The sequence below is a fragment of the Carassius carassius genome, chromosome 18 (assembly GCF_963082965.1).
Source record: "Carassius carassius chromosome 18, fCarCar2.1, whole genome shotgun sequence".
NCBI lineage: Eukaryota > Metazoa > Chordata > Actinopteri > Cypriniformes > Cyprinidae > Carassius > Carassius carassius.
Genome location: NC_081772.1, coordinates 24,960,072 through 24,980,665, shown reverse-complemented (window position 1 = coordinate 24,980,665; position 20,594 = coordinate 24,960,072). Strand labels below are relative to the sequence as shown.

The 20,594-nt window shown below is 36.1% G+C and overlaps 1 protein-coding gene across 1 annotated transcript; it reads left to right on the top strand.

The window, feature by feature from the left end:
* The first annotated feature begins 313 nt into the window (after positions 1–313).
* On the top strand, positions 314–18,624 carry LOC132092738 (serine palmitoyltransferase 2-like). Its single transcript, XM_059499104.1, has 12 exons — positions 314–572; positions 4,942–5,133; positions 5,287–5,441; positions 6,295–6,443; positions 6,851–6,975; positions 8,165–8,258; positions 8,593–8,698; positions 9,005–9,224; positions 9,525–9,651; positions 16,497–16,632; positions 16,796–16,925; positions 18,161–18,624. The coding sequence occupies exons 1-12, from the start codon at positions 426–428 to the stop codon at positions 18,275–18,277; spliced, it is 1,698 nt and encodes a 565-aa protein (XP_059355087.1). The 5' UTR covers positions 314–425; the 3' UTR covers positions 18,278–18,624.
* The last annotated feature ends 1,970 nt before the right edge of the window (positions 18,625–20,594 follow it).

The following is a 20,594-nucleotide window of genomic DNA, read 5'->3' as shown; positions in this document are numbered from 1 at the left end:
GAAAAATATATATTTGAGACATTTTAGCTTTCCAGATTTTGTACCTTATTTGTAAAAAGTGCAGATGTGCACTTCACTAGCATGAAACTCGCATTACATGGAGGAAGATATTTAACGTATAGGTCAGAGTTTCCATTACTCATCTAATAATAAAAAGCGCACCGTGTCACGTACATACAGAAGGTGGGGTGGTCCACGCCCTAAGGATTGCGTGGGTTAATAACGTCACGTGGTGATAAACGTGTATGATAAGCCACGCCCATACGGCGCTGCTCATTGGCTGTGAGTTCGTGTAGAGGGCGCGGTCTGTCCGGTAATCTAGGAGTGAGCGTAGTTTTGTCATTCGACGGTTTGGGAGGGTACGGGAAATCCAGAGAGATTACACAGATTGAAACCGGAGATCCAGTACACAACGCCGGCCTGCCATGACGCAAAACTCCGCTAGCAAGCTACTGAATGGAGACACCATACACCGGTCGAAACAAGATAAGAAAGCGGGCGGAAATGGGTTCGTGAAGAACCACTGCTTGTTCCAGCAGCAGCAGAAGCGATACCGCCGCCCGGCGGAGAAGGTGAGGCCGCCTCCTGCGCTTCATACGCCCGGAAAGTGTACACACAGGGGCCGCTTATGCTGTAGAGTTAAATTACAATAGAAGTATTTTTGTTTCGTACTGGTGTTACATTGCGAGTTTGATTTCGGAAAGTACCGTTCATCTGGTTTATATTCGTGTGTAGGGAGGGGGATTGGGTTTGTATCATGGTTTAATGTGCTCAAACATTGGACCGTTATATAGAGCATCTTCGACATATAATTTAAATTTACGAACTGCTATTTAATGGCTTTCAGTTAATTAAAAAATATATTATAGACATTATTTATTAAAAATGGCCTTGCCTTTTGACACAGTTGACATTGTTTGTTTGTTTTACTCAGCCTCAATTGAATTATGAATGATATGATGATGTTGTTAGTTGTTAGATGATGATGTTGTTATGATGATGTTAGAATTTGAGTTAATATCATGATTGACAGAATGATGCTAACTGAAGATGCAACATTAAACACCACTGCTGAAGAGCATTTGTCTAATTTTGGCATAAGAATTATAGTTATTGAAATATAACCCTTGTGACAACAAGCCAATAATGGTCTCTTTATTAAAATGCCCGAGGCCCCTTCATTTGTGACTAAATGTACTATATAGCAAATTTACTATAGCCTAAAGTGCCCTAAATCAGGTACTAAATCCTATAAATTAATAAAAAATATTGAAGGATCGAATATTGTTAATTAATACATTTTTACCGAATTTGTTAAATGTCATCCTTCTGCTAAAAGAAACAGTCCCTGACCTGCAAACTGAGGCTTGTGTTTATTATCTGTGGGTGTTGTGCATGTCTGGTGAACAGCTGTTTCATGTGGCATTGGTGACAAGAATTATGCTATTTCAATGGTGTCAAAAATATGCATATCATAAAGACCTCATTTCAAGCAAAAATAACTATATTGCGAAAATATATTTCATTACTGTTAAATAAAATTACTCCTATTGCAATATAAGATTTTGGTCATATTGCCCACATATCAAATGTAAATAATTACTGATCCGTTAAACATTAATGTTAGTCCATGACTTAATAATAAAAGTTGAGGTTTTAATATAGTGCACACTTTTAATCCTCAATGTCAAAAAAAGCATCAGCAGCCATTGACATTGAGATGAATGGTTATGGGATCAAATGAATTGTTTGGGCTTAGCGTTTTAGTTGTCTCTGTTTGTATTGACACAAGCATGGAAAATAACAGTGCCTTGTTCTGTCATGTAACTGGAGAGCACGCTTTGTTCTTTGCAACCTGAGGACGTTTGCCCAGAGCCCTTCTGAGCTCCATTGGAGCAACAAGAACATGGGTGTGTTGTCAAGCTAGTTTTTCTTGTCCTAGCTCCTTATTATCAAAATGGACCTTGGGTTTAGGTGTGTAGCAATTATATATATTTATTTATTTAAAGGTTACCTTAAATCTAACATGCTAAATGTACAAGCACACATGCAAACCATGAAAATAGTTATTGGCCAGTATGTTGATTATTAATACAATACATAGATATTTTTATTTCAGTTCATTTTTATTTATTTTTATTTTTTTATTTTTTTTTAAATGTAAAGCTGCTTGTAAAGTCAAAAATTAAAAATGATCCAAAATCAATATTTGTGCAATTATATAACCAGCAAGTGTTCGAAACTATCAACTTACTTTAGCCCGATTAACAACGGTTAATTTATAATAATGTTTTCTAATTTTAGTGGTTCGGGTAGGTTTTCGTGGGAAATTCGACCATGGCACCTACCTCATTACGTCAGGTCTGTAAACACAAAGAAGTTGTCCCGGCTACTAGCCTGTCACATGTGAGGATCCTGCAGGTGGTGGATCGTTTAATTATAGCCTATTCCCACAACAGCTGGATTACATTAATGTCAAAAAATCAGCTTGATTGCGGATTGTAATCAAGAAAGATTATATGAAACGCATGTGATTTAAATTAAATGATATTCCAGTTTTAAATGTGCTTCTGAAATTCAAATGATGTGACAATTAGAGTAAGAATGTAAAGAAATTGAAATCTAGATGCTTATAAACACTATACTCATAGTCACGCAATGCTGATGTTGTTAACATTTATAATTTTTGAATAAAGTATAATAATAATTTGCAACGCTTGATATGAGCTAACCAATCGTTAGATTAAATCATCACCGGTAGCAAGATTTATTGTAATGTTTTTTTCCTCAGTTGGTCAGAACAAAGCGTGGCAGACTTGTTATTTACGTGTAGGCCTGTCGCGACAGTCGATAAATCAATTAATCGCACAATAAAAAAATGAGCTCGATAATATTTTCGGCTTTGAAATTTTTTTTCAATTTCTATTTAAAAAATGTAACATGTCATGATGTGGGGTTAGTCTGGAGCGCAGCCTGTGGACAGCCCGCTGTAGAAAACACCCTCTCCGATGGCACAGATGTTCCAGGAATAAAGAGATAACGTCTGGCTACAGTGACCAGCTTTGGGAAGCGCCTTTCAATTGCTTATGGATGTTTGCGTCTCAAGTGATATTGCATTGTACTTGAACTACTGCTTTATTTTAATACCGCGTAGCATATTTTGCAAGTAACTTTGTTGCCCTTTCTGTCGAAATGGGCCAACCTTTCGCTCGCTTCATTTGGCTTGCTCAGCTAAATATGTCTGTAGGCGTGTGGTTGCGTATGTCAATGCGTCCTGTGAGTTCACACCCACCCACACACATTGTTTTATCCTTCTTTCCAAAGCGCTCGGGCAGTTGCGCTCTTGAGGAATCTGTCATTGCTAAGCATCCATCAGATATCAGTTACAACAAGGACATTTCAGTAATGGATTTCCACCACCGAAAAACCCTTGCTGTAACTCTGCTACAAGTTTTATTTACGAAGAAAAGTAAAAAACTCTGATTTGGTTGGTTCTTGTCGCATGACCTGGTGCGCTTGCGTTATTTTGAAAAGCTGAGATGTTTTTAACTAGATGTGGAGGGGAAGGTCCTTGAAAAAACGAGCACATCGCTTCCATTATGAGCTTGAGCACAAAAAAAAAACGTGATATGTGAACGGCCCCTTCATCGATCAAAATGTTTAGTTTCGGTTAATGGATAAATGGTCAATATGAGCATCACTACATACAAAATTTATTAATTTTAAGCCACACAAAGTCAACATGTTGGTATTTCTTGCTCTGAACCATAAAATAAAATAAAAGTTTATTTATCTTTGAAAAGGTGTACCCGCGTTATTATGCCATTATCATTATATTAGTTGAAACAATATTATCGTTTATCGTGATAATTTCTTGGACAATTTATTGTTCCAAGACGTAGGCTAGAATCTGTAATAATTTGTTTGCTCAAAAATGGGATTCGTCATTTACTAAAATGCTTTAGTAAAATGTATTTCTATTTAAATATTGCTGTTAATTACTATATATTATCATTAGTGTTTCTTTATATATTTTTTACTTTCTAAATATAGCCTTTTTCTGTGAGAAAATGTCAGAAAAAGTGCATTAACATAGGGACATATTGGGCTAATGTATATCATCTAAATATCTTATTTTACATCCCTACTGTAAGTATTTTTAGTATTTTGAGTTAATATTTCCAGTCTTTATTAAAAGAAGGTTTGTCTGCCTTGTTTCAGGAAGGAATTATGACTGACTTAGAAACTGAACAAATATAAGATTTTCCTGTATTTAGCAATGGGGGTTTCCCCGCAAAGTCTTTCACACTTAGTCCTGCCACAAACTGTGTTAACACTGACTTCACTGAGCTTTACATAAGAAGGCTGATTCAGGGATCTGCAACAGTGGGATCAAGTCATTCCTTACCGGAAGTGCAGATTATAGAGTGGATGCAGCTGAGAGAAGCGCGAGTTTGATCACATGCTGCTGTTAAGCAGTGTGAGTATGAAGGCAAACTCTGCTTCAGTTGCTTGACTGGAGTAGTAAATGAAATTCTGCTCTTCTGAACATCTCTGGTGTCTGTAACCTCATGTATTAATTTAAAGCTGTGAGCAGTTTCGGTCCCAACTACAGTTTCACATTTTCCATAGAGAATGCTGGCTACCAGTTTATTGTTATGCAGTTAATAAAATGTTCAGGGTGGTGTTAGATAGTTGCTTATGGCCCAGCTTAAAAGAGCCCATCCCTAAACTTCATAATTATTCTGGTCCCTATATTCTTTCAGTGCTCCACCTGTAATGAAATGATTTGTCTTTAATCTAGTGTGGACAAAATCATTCTACTGTTATCTGTTTTTTATACATATTTTTTTTTTTATGCTGTTGATGCCTGCTTTGGTTTTGTTTATGAGGTGCATTCATTTTTCATGTAGATTCTCTTCATATATTTTTTCCTCACAGAGCCATCATGCTTTATACGCTTCACTTTATAAAAAACCATTTGTGGAGTCGTTTGAGGAGACGCCTCTGCTGGTTGCCGTCCTCACCTACATGGGCTATGGCATCCTTACCATTTTTGGCTATCTGCGAGATTTCCTGAGGGACTGGAAGTTTGAGAAGTGTCATCTGGCCAGAGAGAGGGAAGAACAGAAGGTACGGTTATAACGTATTTGTTGTGCTTGCCTCACTTTCATTTAATACTGCCCGATGTAATGTATTTCACATGACAGTTTTCGTATAATCTTCAAGTCATGTTTGTGCATTGATATTATTCAAATGTAATTTTATTATATGTTCTGTTTCTAGGATTTTGTTCCACTGTACCAGGACTTTGAGAACTTCTACACCAGGAATCTGTACATGAGGATCAGAGACAACTGGAACAGGCCCATACGCAGCGTCCCTGGAGCCAAGATGGACCTTGTGGAGCGGGCCACACCTGACTACAACTGGACCTTTGAGTGAGTGTTACGTTGCCATATCCAGATATCTGTTTTGACTGATATCCCAACTAATCAACAGGGTTTTGTCTGATACCCAAACCCTGTTAACAGAAAGCCTGATATCCAAACTAGTCAGCAACTTATTTTTCCATCAGTCCAAGAGACAGGGAAAATTAGAAACCGAAATTAATTAAAGGATGATATTTTCAAATATAAGTACAATGCAAAAACACGTATATACACACACAAGTGAATCGTATCAAATAATCATTTAAAAGTACATAGTATTTGAGGACAAATCTGAAAATTATATAAAGTGATTCAAATGAGTATACAAACTACCTGTCAGAAGTTTGGATTTTTTAATTATAAGATAATATATTTTTTATTATAATATGGCTGCTGAAAACAGCAATATTAGAATATTAAGAATTATTGCAATCTAAAACCACTTTCTGTTTTTACTTTTTTTTTTTTTGCTCAAAATAAATGCAGCCATGGTGCAAATAAGACAATTCAGGTTTTTATTTTATTTTAAGGTGTCCTTGTTACATGTACTTACTGTTATAATAACAGTTAATTATGAATAATTACATGCAAGTTACCCTAAGCCAATCCTAAATCCTAACCCTAACCTTAACCATAGTAAGTACATGTAGTTAATTAATATCACTCAGTACTTGTATAATTACATTGTAACAAGGACACCTTAAAAGGTTCAAAAACCTTAAAAAATATTAACTATTCCAAACTTTTTAGAGGCTGTATATTCTCTTTTTTGAAGGTAATGCATGTCATTTTTATTAGTATTATTATTTTTGAGATGCTCAGGTTATTCCTTGTTTATTCTTTCCACTGCTCTTTCTTGCAGACACACAGGAAAGGTTCTGAAAGATGTTATCAATATGGGCTCGTATAACTACCTAGGCTTTGCTGAGAATACCGGCACATGTGCTGATGCTGCCTCTGAGTGCACTGTGAAATACGGCATGGGGGTGTGCAGCACCAGGCAAGAGCTAGGTAATAAATACTCACTCTCTCAGGCTTTACAGCCACTACTTCTCATATGACACTTTTGGGGTAGGTTTAATAGATTTTAAAGGATCATATATTTGGTCCTCATAAGTCCTCTTATAAAATTAATCAAGATTTTGACCTTATGATAATTTTCCACCCTCTCACTGACACATAGAATATGTATTCATATATTCAGTTCTTATTGAGTCATTCATCCCATCAGGTGAGAATTTGCTTTTATGGTAGAAAAGAAATGTGCTTCACTATGCAAAACCTATTTCTTATCTAATTTTTATCATTGTGTCCCTGGAGTGTGATGTTTACATAATGGCAACAGGAGGAAAGGAGGAAACAGTTCTTTTATGATACCAATCTGTTCTTGCATCATAAAGATATTTGCTCTCGTGCAGGAAATCTTGACAAGCATGAAGAGCTGGAGAAGCTGACGGCCAGGTTTTTAGGGGTGGAGTCATCCATGGTCTTTGGAATGGGCTTCGCTACAAATTCCATGAATATTCCTGCGCTCATGGGAAAAGTACGTTGTTTTACTATGAACAAAAACATCAAGTCAAATGGAATGCTAAAAATTTTCTTTTTAAATCAAAGCCAAGTAAAGTGGCAAAGAAAATTGTGGATCGGGAGTTCTGTTTTTGTTCTTTTATTGAATTACTTCCAATGATCATATAGTCCTTTGGCTCACACAGCTAGTTTGTCATAACTCAGTCACATAACATGTTATTGAAAGCCATTACACTTAAGAATGTATGCACACATTCCTGGTTTCATTCACAACAGATTTGATTACTTTTGAGGAATCTCAACTTTTCCCCCACATACAGAATTAAATACTGTTTCCCTACCTTGAAATCTTGGTAAAATCAGGGCAAAAGATGCTTTAATGGTCGTCAAAGTAGAGGTCGACCGATTGATCGGTTTTGCTGATTAATCGGCACCGATAGTTGATTGCTGGAACTATGGACTATCTGCAAAAATCCGTGCCAATAGTTTTCTGTGTTGCGTCCATTGCTGGAGTGGCTGAGAAGCTCGACTGTCATTAGACAGTACAAGATTGGCCTCTAGAGGCAGCACTGACACCACATGCTGTTTGTTTTGATACGTGACACTGCTCACTGCACAGAGCGGAGACTTCAAATGTGGATTTAAAACGGTGTGTATATAGTATACTATAGTGCATGTTTTCATTTCATAACTACGTCATTACTTTGTTAACTAGATGTTGAATTAGTGGAGAAAGATCAGCAGTTTGCTTTCAAGGCTGAGAGGACACAAACAGTATTACCTCAAGCAGTTAAAACAATGTGACCAAAACACAAGTCTTCCCCCTAATTATCATCATCACCTCATCCCTTAATCGCCAGCCTTCACCAGGCTCCCGACAGGAGAGGGTGTGTTGAAGAGGAGGGGTGCAGAAATTTCCCTTTCGTACACTTTATTCCCGTTTTAGTCTTATTTTCTGTTAAATAAAAGCCTCGATTGTCACCATCTATTTGCATGAGTTTATATCTAGCTGGTCACATCTCAATGCATTTTTTAGCCAGAGAAGTTGCAGAGTTACAGCGGTGACGTAAGAAAGTAAACTGACATGTTTTTACATTTGAAATCTTTCTTTTCTATCGTTTCAACTCTTTAGTTAACAGGTTTAGTAATATTTTATATCCATTCTCGATTTTCATTAAATTAACCTACGAGTGTATTTCTCTTAGGGCTGTCTGATCTTAAGTGATGAGCTCAATCATGCATCTCTGGTTCTGGGTGCCCGTCTCTCTGGCGCTACCATCCGTGTATATAAACACAACAGTAAGTTCATGCTCCACAGTGAAAAGAAAAATGCTTTGCAAAACAGTCACAACCAGGTAGATAATATTTGATGGTTAATATACAGGATTGTGGACCAATAGGAGTTCACCGTGTGTGGCTCAGACATAGAAACTCCCTCATTACTGAACGCTACTTGTTTGCTGAATATATCGTGTGTGTGATCAATGTAACTGAATTGGCATTTCGCCACAAAAATGTAATGTATGTGGACCTCAGAGATATCTTAGGCCATACTTTTTAAAACCTGCTCACTAAGAACAGCATTCGCAAAAACATAGTAAGATGCCTGCTCATTTCTAACCCTTACTCTCAGATATGCAAAGTCTGGAGAAGTTGCTTCGGGATGCTCTCATACATGGCCAACCTAGAACCCACCGGCCCTGGAAGAAGATCCTCATCCTCGTTGAGGGAATTTACAGGTATAGCATACATCTTTATCTACCTTCTTCAGTCTGTATACTCATCTTTTCAGACTTGAGCAGAAACCTGATGTGTTTTGTGCAAAGCATGTGCAAATGGAGGCAGGTTTGCATACCCTTTTTCTGGCAATTAGTAATAATAATAGCATATTTATCACATCTACATTCATTGTAATGCCAGAGTAGGATAGGATGAAAGGTGTGTGTGTGTGTGTTTTTATTTAACATTTTCAAATAAAAATGGAAAAGCAATATCAAGTCCTTTATGGGAATGCATTAATAGTACACCTGCATTCTTCTTTTTAGCATGGAGGGCTCAATAGTGCGACTTCCTGAGATCGTTGCCCTAAAGAAGAAATACAAAGCCTACCTGTACCTGGATGAGGCCCACAGCATAGGGGCACTAGGACCAAGAGGCAGAGGTGTAGTGGACTACTTTGGCCTGGATCCATGTGATGTTGACATCATGATGGGCACTTTCACAAAGAGCTTTGGTGCAGCTGGAGGATACATCGGAGGAAAGAAGGTTTGCAATCAAATCTGCAGTCAATGGCGTATTACATTATATTACTACACACACACACACACACACAAGAATCAAACATGCTGGTTCGAGTCTGGACTGCAGCCTGTCATTTCCAACTCTCTCCCCCAATTCCAGTATGCAATAATAATAGAGTGACTCCTCCAAAAAATGTGCTTCTCAATATTACATATGCTTATAATTCAGAATTGCAGTATATATTTTTCTTAAGTAGCAATTGTTATGTAATTATTTTTGATGTATAATTAATTAATTATATTTATTTATTTATTTATTTTGAAGGAGCTGGTTGATTACCTCCGCTTACATTCTCACAGTTCAGTTTATGCTACCTCAATGTCCCCGCCCATCACCCAGCAGATTATCACTTCAATGAAGTGCATCATGGGAGAGGATGGCACCACATTAGGTGAGTTTAGAATTTTAATATGCATCAGCTCTAATAAAGATTACTTGGGTGGAATAATATTTGTGTGAATTTTATTCGAAATATTATTTGTATCCAATATCCAATACAGTAGTATTATACACTGCCTGGCCAAAAAAAAATTATAATTTGGATTTAAATTAGCAAATACTGAATTTTCTAGGATTGGATCATTATTGCAGTGATTAATATGTTTCATATGTTTCTGGCATGTTATATGTTTGGCAACAATTATTTGAACCCAAACTAATGCATTGTTCAGCTTTCCATTTCCATTTCCCGAATAACCATCCCGTGTCCATATTCCAGGATGACCGTGCCCAGATTCATTAGACCTAAATTCTGAAATACTTTTTCAATGACGAACAGGACTCTTTCATTGTCAATACAAGATCCTGGGCAAAAATGTATACCGTATTTTCCGGACTATAAGTCGCACTTTTTTTTCATAGTTTGGCTGGTCCTGCGACTTATATTCAAGTGCGACTTACTTATCAAAATTAATTATTATATAATTAAAAATTAAAACATTACCGGCTGGAGACGGTAATGTTTTCTCTTGGTTCTAAATAAATGCGACTTATAGTCCAGTGCTTTTCCTCATCATGACGTATTTTTGGACTGATGCGACTTATACTCAGGTGTGAAAAATACGGTAAATGGATGGAAATAAATGTTGTGAAGTTACATAACTTTGTCAAAAAAATGCCACAATGAAAGCATAATATTATTAAAGCTAATGGCAGTCCGATAAAATATTAGAGTGTGTGACTTTTGTTTTGGCCAGGCAGTGTAACGTCTACTCCAGCACATCCCAAAGACTTTCAATAGCGTTAAGGTCAGGACTATGTAAATTAAATATTTAAATTTATTGAAATTAATTCTAATTACATAGGCTTCTATTAAATTTAATTACATTCTAATATTTTGTATTATTATATAATAATGACTTTACTTTCTAAATTTTTGCTTGCATCAAACTTGTGTCTTTCCACAAAAATAGAATATTTAATATGCCAATAAATTAGACCTACATCATTTTTCACTGCATTTCATCTTGTATCTTCCTTACAAAAGAACACAAACATGCACATTGTTAAAAAACAAAAATTCAATTATTGCTTGTACTATATTTTGCAGTAATATATTTTTTTTCTCGCCAATGGTGAGCAGTTGACAACGGAGTACGGCATTTAGCAGCAAAAATGTTTGTGGTTATGGAAGAACTTTTATCCTTTTTGGAAACAGTGGTTGAGCCCGCAAGGTGTATTAATTTTCATTGAGTCAACTGACACTCACATGTCAATGTTTTTAATAGTAGTACTATAATTACCAACGTTACACCACGTAAAACACTACATAGATATAGGTATGTTGACTGAAAATACTATAACATTGCACTAAATGGATCGCGGGTATGGGACAGAGAAATCGACGCGCTTTGAATTTGAGCCCAGCATGATGGGTCAGTGACAGGTCATGTGACAGCCTCATTTCAAGCAGTGCTCCGAAACACTGTTTCAAAGCATCAGTGTCATTAGTCAAAAACTCGAAACGTGTGTCGACACTAGGAGTTAATCTACCCATCCCTACATATTATATAAAGGTCATAAAGTAGACATTGTCATAATTCATCAGCTCAAGCTCATAAGAAATCGCTTGGAATAAATGTGTGCTATTCATTGATTGAGAATCACTTCGAAGCAAGTCTGAACTAAGCACTGTTGAGCCTGTTGGACCAGTCTATGGCTGCATCCCAAAACTGAAAAATGCTGCCTTCGGAGGACGCATTCCAAGATAGGGAGGCATCAAGGCACGTCCGAATTCAATGTTAGCTTCAGTTCCTGTCTCCTGAGATGCCTTCATCTGGCTGATTTTTGAAGGCAGCATAGATGTATCCTTTGCTGCATTTGATATCCCACAATCCTGTGCGTTCCATTCTGTGACAGTTAAGCCAAAAAATAAAGATGGCGCCTGAAAGTTGCGGTCGGTGATCAGTTTGTGTTAATGTTTGTTTTTGATCAACATTTTCCACTTTTTATGTTATTTATATCGAGAAATTAATATTGCAGTAATCAAATATCCACTTAGTTATCACTAAAGCTCTCTATATTTTGCATTAGATCATTATTTTTCTAATAATTCAACGGCCCGTCGTCAATTATTTCTTACTTAATTGATTCAAGATTCAAGATTTTTATTCGTCACATACACAATTATATATAGCATATATAACCAGCAGTGAAATGTGAGTAGAATGGTTTCATTATTTTGGCCGGTAAAAAAAAAAAGTGGATTAAAAATAATAAAAGCAAAAATGTTTCTCCACACCTGGGCGGCCGTTAATATCCCTGGGTGGCCCGCCCAAGTAAAGTATGTGTGGGAAGCACTGACATTGGTATGTCATCAGACATTGTTGTTTGAGAAATAAAAAGCTACACATTGCATCAGTTCGGGTTAAAAGAATTGTTGCATGCCAGAAACATATTATTCACAGCAATTATATTTCTGTCCTTAGACTTTAGTATTGCTTATTTAAAGGGTCACTCCACCCATTTGCATTAAGAGGTCCATTGTTAGAAAACCAGTCATACTATTGAATGGTTGTGCAACATTCTCTCATTTTCCCCTGAGACGAGAGAAATCCACTATTTACCTTTTTCACTTCCTCCTACAATGACGCAAAAATCGTCATTTGACGCCATTGTAGGAGGAAGTGTAAAAAGGGTGGATTTCTGTAAAGACTACAAGCACAAGTAGTCTGCCCATAGGGGGTTGTACCTAATGCGCTAACAGACCTATCACAGATCAGTGCCCGTGCGTTTGATTTCACCGGGAGAAACTTTTCGAAAATATGGAGGAAAATACTGATTTTTCAGACGGATGCATTGGGGAGGATTTTGATTTAGACGAAGTTATGTTAGAAACGGATGTTCGTGGCTACCTTTATGAGCCACAGTACAGCGACGAGCAGCTAAAAAAACATGAAAAGCGTCAAACTAACACAGTAAAACATGGTTGATTTACATCGATAATAGCAAACATAACTTTTAGCTAAGTGTATAACGTTACATTATTACGTTACATACTAACTTTACTTACTCATTTATTGACAAGTGTAACGTTAGTTACTGAGGCAGACACATTAAAACAACAAGCGAGCAAAACATACAAGATATTTAGTTCGTAAACAGAAAAATCATAGGAGATGTGTTTCTTTACAGCAGACGACTATGTCAGTGTGTGTTCTCAGTAGCCACTAGCTGCTAATAGAGTCTAGTCAGAAATAACATTACCTCCAGGCAAATGCGTTTAGTGCTGCTAGAGCTGGTGGTTCCCGACGTTCCTGGCTTTTCGTCGTCGTCGTCTGGCAAGGAAAATACTGAAGGAATTGCGTTTTTCAAAAGCGCGGGTCTCTTCAATCCTAGGGGGTTAGGCGCATAATCTTCGGGCTTGAAATGTAAACTGCACACCGTCTGATTTTTTAGTGCTTCAAGTGTTGTGTCCTCACCGAACTTAGGGTTATTGATAACGTTAGCCCGTAGCCACTTTTTGCACAAGTCCGTATCTTTCGGGAATCTGTGAATACTTACTCTGGGTATTTTCCTTGTTCTTGAACAACATCCCGGTACTATGCAAGTGCACACCATTTTGTCACAAAAGCATTAATTGGGTCGCAAAATAACTCTTCACAACAAATTGTGCAAAATAATTTACTATCGGTAGCGTAGAGGAGATCTCAACTATAATCCTCATTGATGGGCGGAGTAGTGGGAGTGGCCTGCGGAGCTGAGCATTGCAATGCACTATGGGGATTGTTGTCTACAGTCCACAAGCTCTAAAAAGTTATTTTCTGCCTTTTATAGGCCCAGAAGGACCAAAAAAAAAAAAATTATATTATTCTACTACATACATGACCCACTTTCAATACACATTCATTTCTCCACGGGTGGAATGACCCTTTAAATCCAGAGGGTGGCGACTTATTTTTGGCCAGGCAGTGTAGTAATACTGTATTTGTACAAAAATGTGTAATGTTAAAAAGAGCCACAAGATGGCAGCAATTCGTAGATTACTGTTGTGAAATGATAAATTGTGGTTATTTAATTATAATATAACAAATATTGCATATTGTAAGCTTTACTTGGACTTCCATACTGTTCCCCTGTGTACTTTCTTGGGTGTTTTTGTGTATATTACACAAAACTTTGACCTGGCATGCAGGTTGATGCTTGTGAACAAAACACTTGTTGAGCCTCTGTTGAGGCCAAATATATACTCCTCACAAGTATGCAAATTGACATAAAAGTGCTTGGCCAATGCATTGCAAACTTCTGTAACAATCCAGTGTCTGCGCTATTAAACGGGATGTCGTTATTCATTAAACTAGATCTAATCCGTTCCACCATGGCAGCAGTCAATCTGAAAGAAAAGAAAAGATTATAGAAATCATTGCATATGTTGCATATTGAATTTTGTTCTGATATATTTGGGGATGCAGTGGAATCTGAGATCAAGCATTTGTGTCAGTGTACTCAAATTCCTTGAACTGCAAGAATATTCCCAGTGTTGAAAAGTGTTAATTATCAGCAGTCACACAATCTCGGAGTTTGTTTAGGAAAAGTAAACTCGATGACTCAGCGATTGGTTACACATGCTAACTCTAGGCAGCAAACTCCGTTTCACCCCTGATTGATTTAGCAGGGCGTTCACTTGGAAAACCACATCTATATCCCAAACACACACACACACAATGCATCTGGAAACTCTTCGAGCCCTTGTGAGCCTTTAGCGTGAGAAACGAAGGCCGTAAGTTACTCTCTGTGGGATAACCGATGCTGACGGACATTGAAGATGTAATGAGCTCCTTCACCGTTAGGCTCTCAAATGTATAAGATTGGACTTATGTTATATTTATGGTATAGAAACGTCTCAACTTGAGCTGATTTCTGTAGCTTGACTTTTAGAGCACAGCACTAGAAACATGTCATGGGATCAATTCCCAGGGAACACACATACAAGATAAAATGTTTTCTTTACAGCACGTTAATAAAAAATATTGATGCTTATTCTTCATCATCGTTATTATACAAATATGCAGATAAGTTATCAGTCTTACAGGGCTCGTCACGGGGCATGCTGTATGGCTGATGTATCCGTTTAATTTAACTTTAATTTTAGGCTACATGTTTTAAATAATTTAATATTTAACATTTGTTTATGTCCAGCATTTAGTGTTAAACTGTTGGTCTTTAAAATAAACGGCAGACCTTGGTCCTAATAGCGATGTGTGACTGATGTATCCAAATATATATGAACTAGCCAATTAAAATATTTTATAATTAACAGTATGTTTGATAGTATATTATTTAGGTTATTGAAAATATCGTGTATCGGCGACCTCACAGGCTGGCAATATGAAAAATGACCAAATCGCACTAGTTTGGACGCCATATTGAAATTAACAGATAATTCTGCAAAGGATAGACATATTTTTAAATTTCATGCACTGCATAAATGTCCTAGATCACATATTTTTCACAGACTCCCAACTTTCCAAAGTGTTTTGGAGTTTTTGTCTGCTAAAAGTTAAGTTTTTTCCAAAAAGATGTTTCATTGCCGGAACGATTGGTATGCTGTCAAACAACGGTACAATACATTACATGCATTGTGCTTTTTCCATCAAAACCTTGTTTTCAAAAATTACCACTACCCTGACTAAGGTCTATTGGTTCTCTTAGCAGCATGAAACAAAAATTTTTTTATTCAAATTGTGAATTGATTATACCCAGAAAGGAAGCAAATTGGGCTTAATAGCGGCCCGTCACTGTTCAGCGCAAGTTCACAGAGTTTTGCACTCTCATGAAAAACTGTTGTAATTAACCGATCAATTTTTTTGTGCCCCTGATTCAATTAAATATTGAGTATCTGCCGATACCGAGACCTGATTTGAGACCTGATTTGTTTGACTTTGTCATGAAAGTGACTGAACAAATCCGTTTTGAGCAGATTTCTTCTGCACACAGATTGAGTTAAGCATCTTTGGCTGTGGGTCACATTGTAAATAGTAATCTTTGTTATGGGAGTAAATCTAATGCTGTAATCACCACTTTTCATTACTAGGCAATCACAATAATTTTTCCCATTAATTGCACAACCCTAGTTGCACAGTTAATGCGCAACACTAGAAGAACTTTCTAGTACATGCACAATGTAGTAACATTAGACGTGTCAAACCTGTTCATGATATCACTGCACAGCAACCACAGAGAGCAACTATAAAATAAATCATAATTGTGTTTTCAGATGTCCGAGAAAAACCGCTTCTCGAACATGAAAGGCAGGACTTGATTTTGTACATGAGGAATTGATTGGATTAAGGAATTGGGGCCCAAACTCAGACTTTATTCGCCTTTATTTCTTTATTCATATAGCTCTAGAATACAGATTGTTTCAAAGAAAAAATTATTCAGTGATTCAAACAGAATAAAGTGGCTCTATAAAGACAATAGATATCTGAGGTCAATTGCTGTGATGGTTGCTTGAGGGCAGGGACTTTTTAATTTTTTTCCAAGTCTGAGCACTTTGAAATGTAACAGCACACTTCTCTTTATTAACAAGCCACACAATTTGAGATATGATTCATGTCCATACAATAAACCGTGTGGGATGCATTTTTATTAACTTATTTGAAGTATGAGCAATAGTAAGCATTAAGCCAAGCAAAAACCATTACTGAATAAATAGCAAGGACACACTGTTTTGGAAAGGGTAATAAGCTGGTTAGCAGGGCTGACTGTGATTTTTGTATTTTGTCTTCTATGCAGGTCAGGAAAGACTCCGTCAGCTGTCAGAAAACACAACCTACTTTCGCAGGAGATTACATGAGATGGGCTTTATCATCTATGGGAACAATGACTCCCCTGTTGTACCCTTGATGCTCTACATGCCAGCTAAAATCGGGTCAGTCTCACTTTTTGTTTAACTGAATCATGACTATTGTATTTGATGATATGCTCACCAGAGGATTTTTTTTTTGTTTGATGATGATTTAAAAAAACTACTTGATTTAGCAGACTTTTGATTGTTTTTATAGAATGTATTTATTTTGTATTCTGTTGTTTAGAGCATTTGGGCGGGAGATGCTGAAGAGGAACATTGGGACAGTGGTGGTTGGGTTCCCTGCTACACCCATCATTGAGTCCCGAGCTCGTTTCTGTGTTTCTGCCGCCCACACAAGAGAGATGCTCGACACCGTGAGTGTCACATGAACACTAGTAAAATAATCATTCCAGAAAAAAAATTATGACGACAAATTTATTTTTTATCAAATTTATTTTATTATTTATTTTTGTCTTATATTTTGATTTTGGGGTAAATTAGTACTCCGTACAGAAGCCCTTTTCCGCCACTGAATAAAAAGATTTAAAAAGGTAATTGCAACTTTTCATCTCACAATTCAGATTATTATTATTTATTTTTTTTGGTTCACAATTGTAACTTTTTTTTTTACGAATTGTGGGAAGTCGCAATTGCAAGTTATGAAGTCTTGTTATGAAGTTATGAAGAATTGTGAGATATAAATGTGCAGTTGCGGGTTATAAAGTCTATATATTAACTTGCAATTAAAAAAATAAAAAATTCTTGCAATTGTGAGTTTACATCTCGCAATTCTGACTTTTTCTCAGAACTTCCAGATACAAAGTCGTAATTGTATGCTATAAAGTCAGGATTATGAGATAAACTTGCAGTTGCAAGTTATAAAGTTTGTATCCGACAATTCTGACTTTTTTTTCTCAAAATTGTAAGATATAAACTCACACTTTTGAGTTATCAAGTCCAATTCTGAGGCAAATAAGACCGCTTCCTTACAATTGCGAGATAATATCACACAGTTCTGACTTTACATCTCGCAATTCTGACTTTGTTACTTGCCATTGCGAGTTTCTATCATGTAATTATAAAAAAAAAAGTCAGAATTCTGAAATAAAAATTTGCGATTTACCTTTTTTTTTTTTTTTTTTTTAATAAGTGGCGGAAACAGGCTTCCGTATCTCTGAGATGTTTCATGAGCTTCACCAATAAGTCTATTAGTGTATTAGGCAAAAGGTACAAAGGAAAGGTAAAATATAAAACCCAATCGTTAACGTACTTTTTAAACTTCCAAACTAGTTCTAAACTTTACCTATTACCTCTTGTGGGTACCTTTATGCAACATCTGACCTCACAGTGAATGTTTTCAAACCACAAGCAGCAGCAGAGACAAAAATCAGTGTTCCTGCGCTTCAGTTATTCATTCATGAATCTCTGACTTACCTCACAGTCAACTAGAGTACAAAAACATTAAAGGAATAATTCATTCCAAAAAATAAGCATCCTGTCATCCTTTAGCAATTATTTAACACCATGTTTTACCAAATGCACCATATTATTCCTCAACCATACCTTTATTCAAGTGTTAATAACCCCTGTTTCTTCTTGACTCTTTCAGGCTTTAACTGCCATCAGTGAAGTTGGAGATCTACTCCAGCTGAAATACTCCAGAAAAAACAGACATGGGAGTGAAGGAACTGACTGTTTTTCATACCTGGAGAGCCACCAGGACTAGCACTTTCTCACGATAGACTGATTGTGTCTTTCTTCCACACCAGAGCGATTTATGTCATACTAAAGCATCATTTTCATGTTGATTCATTTCAGCGGAGACACACTGAAGCCCACCAACTGACCAAATTTCAAGTCTTACCTTTGGGTTAAGTAAGCAATATTCATTTCACTGTGCAATATCAACCGTAGTAAAGACTCCACATCACTGTGTCCAGCATCAGAAATGACACAGGATAAAAGTTAATGCGTAGTGTTAGGGCTAATTTATCCTTCTACACAGTCTGAAACAAATGAGAGTACACACAATTATTTTCTGATATTTTATACAAATATGATCAGTGTTTCTGTCTTGTTTACTCAGGGTTAAGGTTAGATAATAGTCTTTTTGCTTCATTTGCAAACAAAGCTTATAATAAATTTAGTAAGATTTATGCTTAAAACAAAAAGAAACAAAATACACCAATGGAGGACAATAAACTTAATTCAAGATATATATTGTCTGAGAAGTCTTATTATAATATAGTTTTACTGTCGAACTATTACTTTACGAACTTTACTTTAAGCCAAATTTAAGAATATTAAGATTTTTACTACAAAACAAGACAGAAATCCTGATTAAGAATATGATTTTTTTTTAAGTGTACAGAAAAACAGTGACCCCCACTGGCATTTATATAATAAATCTACTTATGAAGGACAGAAATTATTATAAACCACTAATAAGAATGTGACTTCCTATCCATATAAATGTATCTAAAAATATATTGACATGTATTTATTAATGCAGTGTGTCTGCATTTAACATATCACATACTAGCTTTGCGTAGGTCCACAAATCTTCAAATATCAAATTTAATGATTTTTGTATGTTTTTTGACAAAGCAAATATCACCAAGTTGGTAAATTAGCGATGTCTTAACTTGTCCAAAAGGAATATTAACAACATTCTCGGTTTTGTTTCATCAGAACATTCTAGTATGGAAAATTCTGATGATGTTTTCTGTATTTTAATTTGAGTTGTGGTACTTTCCACAAATAGGGTACAGTTTGGTGTCCCTTTTATTTTTATTTGGTTTAGTAAGCACTAGAGGAACAAAGCCCATTAATTAGCCCATACATCTCCAAACATTATTTGGACGATTTTTTGTTTAATTTTAAGATTTATTGACGAATAGAAAAAATAACAATCACATAAATCCTGGGTCTGTTAAACTGTATGTACACATGTCCCACATTTTGGTAATGATCTTTTAAAAACCGCAAACCTCATAAACATAAAATATAACATTGTTGACATTTTCTGAAGGTTATGCACTCACCATCTGTTTAAAAATGCACTTTTTACCCAGAATTTCAGGACTTCATGTGTACTCTATTTTTGGAAGGTGCCTTTATGTCTTGAATGTCTGTTACTTGGTGAAAGTTTGCATACATAGTTCATTCATCGTTTCATTCTTTGTCTGCTGTTAACAGACAGCAGGGGAAAATGTTTGTTGCCTTTTGTATTGTTATATAGTTGCTTTTGATTTGCTCATTTGAAGAGAAATCTTTTTTGTTTTTTGAATTTGTGTTCTTCTATCAGAAGTGTTAAATACGGGTCACTGATATATGAAATGAGCTCTTGTTTGTATGTATGATGATGTGGCTCATGAATGCCTGTCGGATGTACATTTTTTTTTCCTCCTTAATGTTTTTTTTTCTACATTCCCTGTTGTGTTTTTTGAGTCTTGTTCTTAATTGGAAAGGCAGCTCTGAATATGTCTCTGAAAGCAGATATATGTAAGTGGGACTATATGAACTTAGAGCTACTAATGACTGTTAAGAGATGCAGATATGACGTCGGCACACTGGCTTTAAGCAGCCTGTATAAATGCAAGTAATGCCACAGAGCTGCATTTGACTGAAACCAAAGGGCATTCCACAGTTTTTGTTTGTTTGTTTCTAATACATTTTGAGTTGCATTTTTCATCAGATATGCATACTCTAACACATTTGTCACACTTCTCCATGCAAGAAACTGAAATTCACTGAATGTGACTGATCATTTGTTTCTGAAGATAATTAAATAACTTGTATTGAATATTGTTTTCTCCAGAATCCAGGTCATTGTAATCATCGAATCTTGCTCTTACGGTCTGTTTTTTTATAAACGAAGACCAATATTTTACTCAATAGTCATATTCAGACTGTACGACATTTATGTAAGGTATAATGTATATTCAGTGAAGCGTTTCAAGTTTAGTTAAATGTATTTCATTATTGAAGACAAATAAGACAAAAAAATAAAATAAATTCCACCTACTTTAGTTTAAAAACTT